This window comes from Chaetodon trifascialis, chromosome 4 (assembly GCF_039877785.1).
Source record: "Chaetodon trifascialis isolate fChaTrf1 chromosome 4, fChaTrf1.hap1, whole genome shotgun sequence".
NCBI lineage: Eukaryota > Metazoa > Chordata > Actinopteri > Chaetodontiformes > Chaetodontidae > Chaetodon > Chaetodon trifascialis.
This window is the reverse complement of record NC_092059.1, coordinates 12,734,833-12,750,587: the sequence shown is the minus strand read 5'-3', so window position 1 is coordinate 12,750,587 and position 15,755 is coordinate 12,734,833. Positions and strand designations below refer to the sequence as shown.

Sequence of the window (15,755 nt, the reverse complement as noted above, 5' to 3'; positions counted from 1 at the left end):
TGGACAGTGAGAGGGATGGAAGAAAAGCCAGAAACAAAGATTCAGGGAAGAAAAGAGAGGAGGAGAGGAGGTATGAGAGTCACAGAGACATGAGTGATTGTCTCACACTGGCATGCCTCTAACATATGAGCAGCCTGGCAGCCACTTCCAAAAGAGAGGAAGTTGTGGAGCTAAATACAAACCAGTTACTGATCCCAGATGTATCATCTTTTTGAGTTAGCCTCATAAATAACTTACAGACTTATACATACAGCTAGGCAGATTGTAGTATTACGATTTTCTACATGATTGTGTTACATGCCTTTGGTATGTTTTCCCACATGTGTGTTTGTCAGGCATATGCACATTGATTGTTGCTAGATACAGCCTATTTTCAAACCACTAGCTATTGTACCTAACTATTTCCATCATGGCCCTGCATTTGTTATAGCTGTCAGTTCTGTAACACATAACTGTTATGAATGAATTCAGTGGGTAAAAAGTTTCCACGCACATAAGGTAAGAAGAAACTAGTACTTCACATGTGGAAGAGATCATATGCATTACACTGAACGTGTCTGATTTTTTGTCTCAATTTGCATACTTTCCCAGCATAAAGTGCACATATAATACAAACACAGGGGTCCAAATGAGCATTCAGGAGCAGCTGATGAAAAGGTTAACATGATTTTGGACAGGTCTGTGTCTTCACCTTCACTCTAACTAAAGCCATGAAAATTACTGGCTTGTGCAGTTTCACGGTAATGTAAGGACCCAAAATGATCTACATAAACACATCTGGGCCACTCCACCCAACTCCGCATAATTCATGGACACAAAGATGGACTTGCTCCTGACAAGAATAAATAGCAACGTGACTTGATAAGCACTATGAGCTACTGAGTTTGTGGCAGATGCGTCAACACACTAGCCTAATAAACAGCCTGAATGGCCATTTTGTTTCACTACGCACAATTCATGAAGTTAATAAGTGTGGCCTGGTGCGATCAGTACCAAAACACTTCCAGCTTAAGTTTCCTTCTGTGACAGCTTCAGTTAGACATCAGCCATCACAATCTACCCAGGGTGGTGCTGGGTGTGTCCACGAGAGTAGCTGGATTGAAGCAACAAAGAGCCTGGCTGGACTCATTTAACAGGGGACACGACCTCCACATGTGTCATATATTGACGCAGTCTTATTGCTTAGTCTTGTCAGGGCCATAGGTTATGTGAGAGGCATGCAGAGAGAGGGTCTGAGGGGGTTTGGGGACACCAGCAACAGGAATGTTGATGAAAGAAGGTCAATCTCAGTTCATATTTCCCCCGGTTTTTCTCTTAAAATCTCCATAAATCACTCTTGTTGACCCATTTAGCCAGAGCTGCTTGATTCTGTTACTGAATAACTGCACAAGTATTATTTTTGTGAGTGAATACAGTAAACGCTTTTTATGTGCTTTGTCTAATACATGCACATTAATATTCTGCTATTATCTGATATAAGCACCATGTATGCACTGACTGGTTTAAGCAACGTGAGGATAAGGTCACATTACTTTAAGAAAGACTGATGTGATGGCTGGGACTTGCTGATACTGATACATAAATAAACAAAACCTAAAGCTTTTCACTGTTTACAGTGTTTATAGCCTTCACAGGGATAAGTAACGCAGTTACTGCTGAATAAGACCTTAATAGGAAAATGCAAGCTTGTATCCAGCCAACTGTGTACATGTAAACACCCTCGGTGTTGTTAACACTGGCTCGAGGATGTTGTGAGTTGCAGCTGAGATGATAACAGATTAAGTAAGGGCTACAGCGTTTACTGCGGTGATCGTGTGTGGCTATGCATATGCATTCAAGTGTGCATGTGTGTGCTACGTGTGTCCTCCATCATCGATGCTGAAAAGAAGTACTGCCAGGTCTTGCATGTGCTCCAATCTGACCTTGACAGGCTCCAGTGCGGATGTTGGGGATGAAGCCTCGTCTGCAGGGGTGTGGCTGGGCGGGGCACTGCTCACAGGGGTGGCCCCATGCTCGACCAATGGTAGCGCAGCAGAGGGTTTTGGTGCAGACAATTCCGCTGAGCTGGCCCTGACACATCTGGTTGTTCACCTGTGTGAAGCAAGGCCCAGTCCTGTAGTCTGTGGAGGGAAAGAGGCAGTTCTTTTTTAGTTAAAGACTGGTTTCACATTTGATTGACTAAACCAGTGGTTAATATCCTCACACACATCTGGAGAAGCACTGAATGAAACCAGATTAAGAGCATACAGTAGTTGGGAAATTTCCTAATAAAGGAGTAGGCATATTTCCTGTAAAATCTAGTTAAATGAGTCAGGGATCTTTTCTTTCATTTTCTTAAAAAAACAAAAGGAGGAATGGATGTGGAAACAAGTTGGAACAGCATGAGAGGATGATTTTCAAGAGATGACTCACAGGACCTTTAAACACATTCTCACAATTTAATTGTTTGAAGTGGTTAGTCTTTGGATCAAGACTCAGCTGACAAAGAGAAGTATTTGCAAGTAGCAGACTTTTACCAGGACTTAAGAAGAACAATATGAGAGTCGGTAGCAACATAATGGATCACATTAGGTCACGAGAACTCAGGCATTTTCTTACTAAACCTGCTCGTATTAAACTGCAAAACACATCCACAGTGTTTCTTTCAGCAGGAGCTTTGCAATAAGATAGGAATCACTGCTATGTGTTTAGTCTCTGTGATAATAACTTAACCCATTGGATTGACATACGGAAGCACATTCCAGTACTTTAACTAGGAGTGCGTAGTGGGCTGAACAGTGGTGGTTTCTGTTTCCATCCATATGACGGTACAACCAGCTAATGTCAGCAATAACGATCACCCCATGACAATCATTTACTCTAAAAAGGAATGTGACATTTGAACACATCTGTACGTCATCTTTGGGACAATGCACTTTTGTGTGCCTTTGCAAAAACACATAGGTCGTCAGCAAACATCTGCAGCCAATAACAGAAAAGCAACACAAACGTCTCCAGGAAGCCAGACAGATGTATTAAAATTGCACATCCTATCGTTTGGGAAAGGACGGTAACAGCACAGCAGCTTGTTGCAAGCAAACACATTACGAGAACAAAATGTCTTTAGTGATCACCTTGCTCTCTGCTGCACTGCTGTTTGCCAGTGAAACCATGGCATAATCTTGTTAAATGTACTTTGCAAATCATGCACAGTGACTTCATGCTGAAACCATTTCAGCAATACGGCGTTCGTCTTTTCAATCACATACAGCTTAATGATGGCTTCCCTTGTGGGAGAAACCCTTATTAAGTTCTCTGCAGTGGCGCCAAACATAATATAGCCTTCATTAAAAAAGTTGATTGTTAGATTGTTGCAGAGGAGATGAAAGACAAACTTCATGGTTGGCCAGCCAAGGCTGTGACAGTGAGATGTGGAGGAAGACGGCGGCTCCCTCAACTCTGAAGGACAGAATGAGATGGAAAGATAGGATTCAGTGATGGTGTCTGGTGGGAGTCCCTCTTCAGACTTATTGGTTCCTTGTGCTACATGAAAGGGGATCACAGAGAATGGGGCAAAGTGTAGGAGATGCAGAGAGAAAGAGAAAAAAAGAGAAGCAGGGAGGAAAATAAAGTAGGTCAAACTGAGCATGCAGAATGCAGGTTGGGGCTCACGCCAGCTCTCCCTCTCATCCATCTGTCTTCATTTCTCTTTGCCCACTTTAGGGCTTCCTGTCTGTCTGTTTTCTACTCTGCCTATCAGCCGCCATTTGATCTTCCATCCTCACGTGGCCTGACTGGCACACTGGAACAGTGACCCATACACCACATGTATTTACTCATGCTCCGCAAACACAACTGTACACAACAACACGAAGACACAAAATACCACCTGCTTACTCTGCTGCAAATTTAGATAAGCTTTAAGAGTAAGGCCGCCATTATTTTATTGTGAGAAAAAGTTAGCAATGTCCCCTCTTAGAGGAGACTGGACCCTCCCACACTGTGATTATCCAGCAACCCTACACAGTCACACACAGCAGCCAAGGTCAACAGTGTATACATGTGTGCTAAATTAAATATATATGCATACACATGCTTTCTCAAACAATTTTCTCTCTTACACGCATATGTATACACAAGAAGGCACATACTTGTCTGAGTAAATACACATGGCTGGAGGAAAACACAGCATCTGTCCGAGCCGCAGCGTTGAGCCAAACAAAAGACTGGAGCCGCAATAACAACTTTCTTTAAAAGCACAAAATAACAAACAGGGAAGAATGTTCCAATCAACATGTGTACTCCATGTCTTGTGCACAAATGTGTGAGTGGTATGCACATCTGTAGGTTTTCCATGTAAATTCAGTGGATGTGTGCGAGCATGGACACGGGCAGGTTAGGATAAGGGGGGAATCCGTCCTGCAGACAACATTCGGAAGTAATTTTGTCTAATTAGTGTTCAAATTGCTCAATAGATCAAAAACATTCATCACATCCTCTCTTTTATTATCTGTCCACTCCTAAATCTTCTGTTAGCATCCTCTGTGTCTCATTCAGCCTTTTCCACTTTCATTCGTGACCTCTATGCTCAAAATCAGCATCCATCACAATGAATAATGTCCCTTTCCTCTGATAATGAGAACGTGTCTTTTCATTCTTACAAGTTCCTAATGCTTTTATTTTGTAAACATCAGCACTTTTGATAAAGGATTTCCATGAACCGCTGCCAGTAGTAACCCAGTCCAGATTTTGCTTAAAGCCAAGAATGCACATGTGACCTTTCACCTAGATCAGTCCACAAAGATTAGCTAGACAGTCATATCAGGCAATGTTAACGGGATCTAACCCTTCACATATGATGATGTTCTTGTAGTGAAGCCAACCGCATGAAAAAAAAAAAGACTTGATCACTCATTAAAGACTATTTCTGTTTGCTCCGATGAAATGTGGATTTAAGGAAGATGAATTACTGTAAGGGCTGAGGTGAGAAAATGTAATCCTGTCTGGAACTCAAAGCCTTCTGGGAAATCATATTCCCATCAACCCTGTCCAGCAGTGGGATCTGGGAGATGGGACGGGGCATTGACCTGACCACTAGAAGCAAAAAGACAGGGAGAGAGGAATAGCTGAGGAGAAGAGGAGGGGAAAAAAACCATTTCATATTCATTAATAACTGCTGAAGTATTTACAAAACTCCCAGGAGGGGAAGTCTGGGGAAGATAAGACTCTTGAAATATGAGTTGATCACATGGAAATGAAGCCATAATCATTTATACATACTTTCCTCTGACAAGAGGTCAACAAGTCAAATGAATAAAGAGAAGAAATATATGCATACACATTTGCCTCTGGGTGTGTGTGTGTGTGTGTGTGTGTGTGTGTGTGTGTGTGTGTGTGCGTGCGTGCGTGCGTACGTGTGTGTGTGTGTGCGTGTGCATGTGTTTTCAAACCGGATGTCCCTTCTAGACTTTATACAGCTGGAAGATTTACTCCGAGTCTAAACGTCATGCCGTTACTCACCTGTGAAGAAATGTTCTAATTATCCTGTGTGTATGTGTGTATGTGTGTGTGTGTTCCTGTTTGGTCAGTGTGTGCACACTTAGCACATGTCTGGCGGATCTTGCGGAATTTCTGATTGCATCGCTGTGTTTACGTCCGTGTGTCCTTATGTTGATGTGGATATAAATAAATGATTCAAATGTGTGGGCTTGTTTGTTTGTCTGTGTGTGTGTGTGTGTGTGTGTGTGTGTGTGTGTGTGTGTGTGTGTGTGTGTGTGTGTGTGTGTGTGTGTGTGTGTGTGTGTGTGTGTGTGTGTGTGTGTGTGTGTGTGTGTGTGTGTGTGTGTTCCTGTCTGTGTGTTTCGTACATTTGACCTCTTTATAGCCAACCATAGCAGTCTCTATTTGTCTTATCAGTGCCATTATCAACAAGCTTGAATTCACTCTTTTCCTTTATCTCTAATCATTCCTCAAAGACTCTGCTCCTTTCATTTCTTCCACACCAAAAGAAGTCACCCAAACGTGACTAAATGTTTGACATGGCACACACACACACACACACACACACACACACACACACACACACACACACACACACACACATGCATGCAGGGGATAACAACTGTGGGAGAATGGCACTGGGAGAGATAAGCCCTCTGCAGCCTACTGAGATCTTAAAATGTGAAGCCTCGAGCTAACCGCTGTGTGTGAGAGTGACTACACTGCGCAGAACACACATGACTACATGGAAAATCGACACAAAATAGTTATTAAAAGCAGTAATTATCAGGCATTTTTAACATAATAACTTTGGGTGTCTATACTAACACGAACTGTGATGTCATATCTCACGGCGTTCCTTTGCCATTGTTTCTATATCTCACCCATTGTGCTGTAAAATCCATCTTGACTTCTATTTCTATTTTTGTCATGTTTTGGGAAACTTCCCATCACAATACTGTGCAGTGGTGGAACAATAACGCAGACTCCATTGAATGCAGACACTGCCAGGCAAAAACACAGTCGGGCAAGTGGGCTCCAGACTCCATCAACAACTCCCACTCTCGGGACACGTTAGCTATTCAGTGAGGCAGAAGTCTTTGTAGTGCTTTCTTAACTGCAGCGAGAGTGAATCGGTCCATTTTTCATCAGGCCAGATCAAAGACAGCCTTCATCGCCGTCCCGTGAGGCCACTCAAATGTTGATTTGAACAAACCAGAGCCCTTAAATTTGGCCTGGGTGCTGTCGAATAATTTCCTCAACTTTTTGTTTATGAGATGGATCATCAAACTTTAGTACCCCCGTGAAAATGAGGCATTAAAAGCAGCTTGTGAAAAGTGACGTTCCTAATTACACTTAATACGCAACATGATGATTTCATTCAGAGCATATAATTATGCATAGTATCTGGATGAGGCGCAGGGCTCATTACTCTATGCTAGTCCAGTGAGACATATTTCCGGACATGGATTAAAACATGGTGTTGTAGAATTTTAAAACACTCTTTGGAGGTTCTTCTGACTCTAAATTGATATTTGCTCCATTGTGGCTCAATAGGTCTCAATATGTGTCTTGTAGCAGAAATTTCTGCATATGGAAAACACACATACGTCCACTACATTAAGAGGGAACGTCATGCTGCATTAGTATGTAATTTACAGACTTGCTGTAAATCAAATTTAGCATGGCTCCGAACTGGCTGACTCAAACTAAATTGTCACTGGGAATATTTTCCACTGAGTGGCCTGTGCCTGCCCCTGAGTCCCACCCATCCACCAGCGCAGCCATCCTGTCCAGCCATGTTCTGTCCACTCTTATCCAGAGTCAATACAACAGAAATAGCACAACGTCCTACACTTCCAGCACCTCAAAATGGCCTTGACGTCACCACCTGCTGGGGGGCAAAATTGCTCCTTTGGGATTAATGATTTATTTGCTCTGGACTGGGCCACAGGCTGGGTTTGGGACTGACTACAGAGACTGAGCAGAACTGGAGAAGAGCCAGTGTAATGGGCCAAAGCTTCTGCAAACACGCATCAGCAGCACTCACAGTTAGTGTACCAATAGGTGAAATGTGAAAATGTACATTAACACAAACATATTAACGAACGCATCGTGGCACATATTGTTGTATAATGCACACACATAATGTAAATAGTACAACAAGACTAAGAGTCTGCAAGTATCAATCTCATGGTGGCATTAGAGGCAAAGTCAGTATCATCTAAGCATGAAAACCATGAAAATGTGGGCAATGTTCCGATCCATTAAGATAAGATAGGTAAGTAGATGTTGAGATATTTCCCCGGATAAGTGGAAAACTTGCTATTGGTGCTAGAGGAAAAGTCAGAGGATTGCCAAAATCATTAGACGTCATCCTCTGAGAAACACGAATGTCTGGACCAAATATATGGAGGTGTTGAGATTTTTCAGTTTTGACCAAAGTGATGGATCAACTGACCAACTGTCAGAGGACATTACCATAGAGACAGCAAGCCAAAAGCTAACACAAGCCATGCATGCACACATATACAGAAACAAAACGGCGTGACACACACACATATAGCTGCTGCACAATGACAGGACACTCACGGCAGAGATGGTGAGAACTTTTTCCTGATTTAAGGAGTAATGACTAACTCCAACCCCGCCTCATGCTAACCGAAGTCAGCAAGCCTCAGGCACACGCACAAACACACAGCCGCACGTGCACACACATCCCAGACGCTAGAACACACAGGGGTTTCCCATGACTCCATCCCACACACCCAGTTCACCCACACTGGCTGACTTTCACTGCCTTTATAATCACAGCTCATCAGCTGTCTTCTCATTGAATCACACAGTAAATCTACTGAACCATGGACTCAGTAACACAAACTCTCAAACCACAATATACAACAGAGTCATAACAGCACCAAAGGTTACTCCAGGAACGCTCCATCCTTTGCAGGCCAAACCCAATATTAAAGCAATGGCCTGGTCATTTATCATCATTATTGAACATCTCAGAGGATATTTAGTCTCTAAATTTGAAAATGATTTTTTTGGTCAGTTTGCCAACAATTCCACTAAACTGTTTCTGGCAAACTGAAATATCTAAATTTCCTTAGTGGCAAACATGCCACTAAGGAAATTTAGATATTTCAGTAAGTACATCATAGTTGAGGTCCAACTTTCAATTTTCAAGTCCAACAGGGTAGCTAGGATCATTTAAATTTCTGTTCCCAATAACATGATTTGTTATGAATAATGCTGTTAATTTGACAAGTTAAGTTCATCTCCTCTTTCTCTGTGATGGATCTTTGGCACCAAAAACAGACACAAACAAAGATTTACATGTGTTTCCCCTGAGACTATGTGCAGGTCCCCATTCCTCCAACATGAAGTGTTTGTACTCCCCCCACCAGGCTTTGTGTACACAGCTGGGGAGTCCATTTTCATTTTCACCCTGTCCCTCCCTTCTTCTTCCCCTCCATCCCTCTCTCCCTCTCTCTCTGTCCTCCCTACCTTCCTCCACTTCTCATCAGGAAATGTCCACGATCACTCCACAAAGAGAGTCTATTCTGTCAGTCCTGTGGGGGTGTTGGGGGAAGGAGGGGGCATTTATTGCCAGATGTCTCTAAGGCTCTCCCAACCCCTGAAATGTTGCATATCCCAACAAAACAAGACCCCAGAGTTTCATGGCGAAATAAGATGAGGGACAGAGAGCAAGAGGAAGGCCAGAAATGTTAGAATTTTAATGAAGTGGTGGCCACAGTTAGAAATATAGGGGAAAAAAGGAGTGAATATAACAATTTGAGACTGGAGAAAGGGAGATTTGGGATGGGGAGGGCATCTTTTTTTAAACAAGTATACATACATACATACATACATACATACATACATACATACATACATACATACATACATACATACATACATACATACATGCATACATACATGCATGCATGCATGCATACATACATACATACATACATACATACATACATACATACATACATACATACATACATACATACATACATACATACATACATACATACAGTACATAAGTGTGTTATATGGTAGGAAAAAGAAATGCAAAGCTGGGATCAATGAGGTGAGTGAAATTACAGGCCAAGAACTTTCCTCTACTTCAGTGAAGGTAACAGCAGGGGGGAGAGGGGGGAGGTGGAAGGTGAGGGTCACAGAAAGGTGAGTCTGGTGACAGAGAGTATCTGAAAGTGTTAAAGTTCCTCTCCTTCTCTGTAAGGGTGAACTGAGGTGAACAGAAATTAAGCACGGCCATCAGTTCAGGTATTTTTTCCATCTGCCACAGGACTGTACCACCTACTTCCAACACCCTGCCATCACTTCCCACCACACACATACCTCGGGCTTCAGTTCAAAGCTCAGGAGACGAACACCCACTGTCTGTCTGAGCTAACGTTATGAAGTAATCTACGTTAGGAGAGCCTGACTGCTCACCAGTCACTGAAGTACTGTCTGGACTGATAGGAACGGTGATCATGACCGCACGGCCACATCAAAGCCTTCCTGGTTCGATATCTTCCTTAACATTAGAGTATGTGTGTGGAAAGGGATTGTATTGATAAAACCAGGCCTCCACCCTGACTGCTTGGCTTCCACCTCCTGGCTCGGTTGACTCCCGAGCTCGATAAAGGCTATTTTAGTCACAGTGGGGTTTGTTTCAAAGAGAAATTCCACTTTTTTACAACCTGAGCTTTATTTTCATGCAGTGGTGGTGATCATAATCATTCAGCAGTTATGATAACATTACATAAAACTAGCTAACTGAGTCGTTATATATTCATATAACTAACATGAATTCACACCAAAACTACCAATATGAGAACCAGGTTGTAACCAAGCAAGGGTACGTACCAGCAGGTCTCTATCATATCTGAACAAGACTGAGCTGAAAGGAAGACGGCGGAGAATCATAACATACTGTATCAACACAGAAACCAGGATGAACTCTCACCTCTCTCGCACTGCGGGCCAGTGAAACCATAGACGCAGGCACATCTGTTGGGTCCGATGCAGCGCCCACCGTTCTGGCAGCCATTCTCACACACAGCTACAGGAGACAGAGGGAAAAAGGGTGATTCAAACAGAATTACACACTTCGCACGCACTCTCTCTTTCTCTTACAAACACAGATCTTACACATGGCTTCAAATGACTTCACTTTTTAATCATTTGCATCACCCACACATAAACACATGCTGTATTGTATATTTGTAATGCAAACATATGTGAGGATTTTCGCTCATGACATCAGTTCTCAAGACAATGACAACGACTCCCTTCACTTCGTGCATCACTTTAAACTTTGCTCTAACCCAAACCTGATGTAAGCCTTAAACAACATAGTACTTTTCTTGTCTGACCGTGTATTTCTCATGCATACAGTGTGCTGGGCTTCTGATTGTACATGCTGCAAATAAAGGCTTGAAAAAAAGCAGCCGCATATTCAAGAAGTCCAAATAAAGGACAGAAATATGCAGTGTGCTGCCCTTTTTATCCTTCTTTACTCTTTCTTTCACCAAATACACAACTGCTACTATGTGGTAACTAATCCACGTCTATAGGTCCTGTGCATGTGCATATGTGGTAATGAATAATGACAACAGAGTGTAAGAATTGAATTTCCCCAATGAGGGATTAATAAAGTACAAAATTTAAAGTGGAAATAGGCAACTTTTCAACCCTTCCTTGTGTTTCTAAGTGGTATTATTGTTGGCACCACTGTCGCAAAGACAACCGGATTGCTTTCGTTTTCTCCAGAGCCCTGCAGCTACCAACATACATACACATACACACTGTACATGACTGGTGTGCTGACTGCGCAGCAGCTGTCACTCACGCTGTCCACAGTGGCTGCCTGTGTAGCCTTTGGGGCAGGAGCACGAGTCCTCTGTGCAGCTGCCTCCATTCATACACCTGACGTTACAGGACTGAACTGCAGGAGAGAAGAAGGGGGGGGGGGGTGAGGGATGGGAAGGGCATGAGGAAAGATTCACAGACAACTGTGAAGAGATAACACTTCAGAGATGACCCTACCATTTTATCAAGCTGCAGTATCACCACAAAATAAATAAGAACAAGAACGCAGAACATGTGCTTTGAGTCAATTCCTACTTCATTAGAAAGCTTTTATTCAAATGCTTTTACTTGTATTATCAACCAAAATAAGCCTTGATGACTAAAGAAATGGGCCTTAATCAATTAACTGATTAGATTACTTCTTTATATTATTACCCAATGAAAAGAGCATTTAGAGTTGTTTCCAAACACCTGAGAGTTAAATAACCATGGTCACTTTAACACATTAAGAGGCTTTTTCCGCTTCAGCTGGCTTTGAACGATGTCAGTGTTTCTCTGGCAGCTTTAGATGAACAGACAAGGCCCAAAGACCCCCAGGCCACAAAACCAAAGCCAATCAAGCAGACTGGGGGTAGGCCATAAGTCGAGCCAGCTGTATGCTACAGTCAGTCAGTCAGTCAGTCAGTCAGTCAGGAATTTGCTGAGAGGAGAAGGAACGTGGGTGAGGGGGATGTGAAGTTAAGTACGACGGCAGCAAAAATCCAAACAGGCTGCATGGAGGAGCGAATGTAAGAGAAAGAGGAGGGAGTAAATTTGAATTGTGGGTAAACAAACCAAAAGTGCTGTGGTGGTACAGGTATTACAATGTCTATGAAGGATGTCTATGTGAGGCAGGAGCCTCCTGGCTGGCAGACTGCTTTACCAGACTGTGAGAGGGCCAATCTGACAGTCTCAAACACATAGCAGGAGTTTTAATAAAGGAAACTAACTGGCAGACTTGCAGCTTTCTGCAGAGTCAGCTTTTTACCAAACACAAGAGGAGAGACACCTACAGTAGAGTGCTGGATGTGAGAGAACTGTATCCTCTTTATGTTTCCTTGCATCCTCTACTTTCTTTTATCCTGGCTCAACAGGATATTTTATTGTCCTTTAGTCTCCCCTTATTCTTCTTCCTTCCTCCACTTTTGCCTGTTCCCTCTGCGCCATTCATGCTCTTCTGTCTATATCTTAATCGCAAGTTCAACATTAATTTCCTCCCTCTCTCTCTCCATCTGCCTGTTTATGTCTCTTTCTCTCTTTAAAATTTCTGGCATGCAGAGCTGTGGAGCAGAGGGGAAATGACTGAGCTTCCCCGTAGCTGAGTTTGTCTAATGAGACTTTCTGAGTTTGCACACTTGAGGCAGGAGGCATTTCAGCCTCTATAATCCACCCACTTATTGTGACTGTGCCCAAACACACTGAACATGACGTGTGTGAGTCATGATGAGTGAATATACTCTTAGGTAGCTTTTCATTGTGATCACCCACGCCTGCCCTTACCGGCAGCTCACACAGGACAGACTTCACTTACATGAGTCGAAGCGCAACAGCACGAATCTTGGATGTGGAGCTTGTGTAGTTTCAGTAAATGCAAGGCATAGGTGTAATTCACCAGAACTGTCAACAAAGCTTTCATTTGCTCCATGTATTTAATGTATCTACAGTCAAGAAGGAATTCCAGTTAACTTTCTCCTGTGAAACACTTGGCAGACTAAGTGCACAGATTTGGCAGGATCTCCTTTTTGTCTGGATTATGTCTCATGGCATATGGTGATAAATTAAAGCAAATAGTTTGGGACTCTGGGGCAGGCCGGGTTTGTAAGTCAGTGAACTAGTGTGCTGTCTCTCGCTTTCTGGAGATGGGTCAGGTCTTCCTCTCAGGTTTCAACATGAACTTACGTTCGAGGCATGAGGATAATGTTGTACACTCTACTGACGCTCTTTCTTCGCTCAAGGCCAACAGTTGGGGCAGTGATGTGAAACATGAATAATCATTGCACTGAGTGATTTCAGTATTCCCTGCCATGGAACAAACAGTGAAGATAACCAATCCAGCGTGCTGCAGTGGAGACTCCTCCAAACCTGAGGGCAACTTGGGTAAACTCCTCCATTTTTCAAGTCCCCCACCTCAGGAAAAAAAGTGTTTCTAAATAGGTCAAGAACTTATGGGGAAAAGGTTTTTGGCTCTGGCTTGTGGGACGAGAAACACTGCAGAAAGTCTCTATAGTCGCTGAACTTTCTGCCCTCAGGAGCAGAGGATGATGGGACAGGTGCTGGGGAGATGGAGGTGTCGTGTTTTTTTCTAACAGGAACTAGATGGGAGAAGGAGGAGGAGGAGGAAGCAAACAAGCACATTTGGAGACAGAAGGAGATGATCTCACTGGTTAACTTCGCCTCTTGCTCCCCCTCCTCATGGCACTTCATCCCCGCAGGTGGAGAGAGATGGTTTGCCCAAATGACCCATGCCTGGAAAGCTGCATGTGTGGATCAACAGGGTGGGGGGATATGTGTGTGTGTGCATGTGCGTGTGTGTGAGTCTTCCAGACGTTGAGCAAAAGGAGCTGGGTGTAGCTTTGCAGCACCACAATGCACCTCTGTATTCTGGTAGTGTCGTCGGTGAGCTGCTCACATCTGGGTGTTTTTTACGAGGGGCTGCGAAACACAGGAAGTCCAGGCTTGTGTGTTGAGTGTGTGTATGTGTGTGTGTGTGTGTGTGCGGGTGCATGTGTCTGATGGAAAACGGAGGAGCTTTATAGCTGTGTTTTGTCCTGATTTACACACACCCCGGGGACCAGTGACAAGTCGGCCTCAGTTTCAGCACTGATGGTCGATGTAGTGAAACAGAAAGCTGCATTAGATGCTGTCAAAGGAGGTTGACAGTCAAATACAAAGATTTCTTTCCATTCTTGGAAACTCACAGTCCTCCAGCTTGAACTCTGTACCTCACACACATTATCAGCTTTCTGGGTAAATGAGACCAATTTATTTGCTTGCGTACCTAATACCTAACAGCACAGAGCATTACTTTGCGGTCAAGATGGGCTACGTTGAAGCAACGCGGCTTCTAATTAAAAAGGCCTATGCAGTCAATGGAAGCCTGTCAGTCTAAAGACAGCTGTTTCTCAGCATTAGGGACTGTGGTAATGATTTCGTAATTATGGTTATGGGAAGACAAGGTTATAAAGATGGCCCTACAGCCCTCAGCACAGCTGCTCTGCCCTAAATTGTCAGTGGGTTTATTACAAGGATGACTTACAGCGTGAACCCTTGTCGTCTGGGAAGTGACACGTAACTCCAGGTTATCAGTAAATGTGACTCATGCATTACAAAGCCACCTTGGCTTTGTGAAGATTTCACTTTTCTTTTTCTGGATCTGAGTAAATTCCATAAGTCCTGCCAGGCTATCCACAGAAACACGTGCTTGTATTGTATTGGCAAACAGCAAAGATTCCAGGAAGAGTCATAAAAAAAGGAATCATCGACAACCATCTGTGTGGACACAACAATAATCACAGACATATGGATTACATGTAGAAAATCACAAATGTGTTGCTGATTTATTTAAACCTCTGCATTCCACAGGCAAGATGTGAGACATAAAGATGCTATCTATAACCCGGCGAACCAGGGTGCTAGAATCAGGCTGTATAATTAAGGCAGAGGAAATTGGCGTTTCCAAACGGATCTCCATGGAGCTGCAATTTGTCTCCAACTGCACTGAATTATCCTGTTAAATGGTGGACTCTCTCCAAAAGCTGAATTTGGGAGTTAGCACATTTGGGAAGACAAGATCTACAATGAGCAGTGTTTGCCTTTCCTTGGCATGGCCTGAACCCTCCGAGACGGATAATGTTGTGAAAACAGTTTTCTACTTCGTAATATGTTACACACATCTAAAACAGTGAGGATGGCTCTGTGGGAATTCAAATACAAACAAAGCTTTATAACCAAATAGCAACTGGAGCAAAGATAATGGGAACATCTAACCCAAATATAACAAAGATTTAGACACGGTAGAGTTGAGGAGTAGATGCATGGTGGTCAGTGAGGAAATGAACAGCTTCTTCACAGTTTAGTAGAATACAGCTTCGTGTTGGGGACTAATCTACTTTAACCACATAATGTGAGCTCCGATGTTGCATGGTCATTCCAAAGCATTCAGTGCTCACTGATGGGGTCTCAGGTCGTAAAGCTATTTGACCCCTGGCCTTCATGAAAGCCAGAGGTCAGACAAGGGTACTTTGCAGTGATACACTCTTAACAGTGCACTGGAACATGTTTCCCATTTAGTAATCAGAGAACAATAAAGTTGTCTGTGATTATTCAGATCATACTCTCAGTAGCTTCTTTCCCTGCCTCTCCGCTGCCTGTAAACCTGTAGAAAAGCCATCATAAATACCTGCGGA

General features: G+C 43.2%; 1 protein-coding gene across 1 annotated transcript in view; it reads right to left on the bottom strand.

Annotated features, from left to right (window-relative positions):
• The window catches only part of fbn2b (fibrillin 2b), a 64,045-nt gene that overhangs the window by 31,910 nt on the left and 16,380 nt on the right, over positions 1-15,755 (bottom strand). The window contains exons 5-7 of the mRNA XM_070961438.1: positions 11,351-11,446; positions 10,466-10,561; positions 1,923-2,120 (exon numbers count right to left, since the gene is read on the bottom strand). Coding sequence (XP_070817539.1) covers positions 1,923-2,120; positions 10,466-10,561; positions 11,351-11,446 — 390 coding nt within the window. The remainder of the gene's footprint in view (positions 1-1,922; positions 2,121-10,465; positions 10,562-11,350; positions 11,447-15,755) is intronic.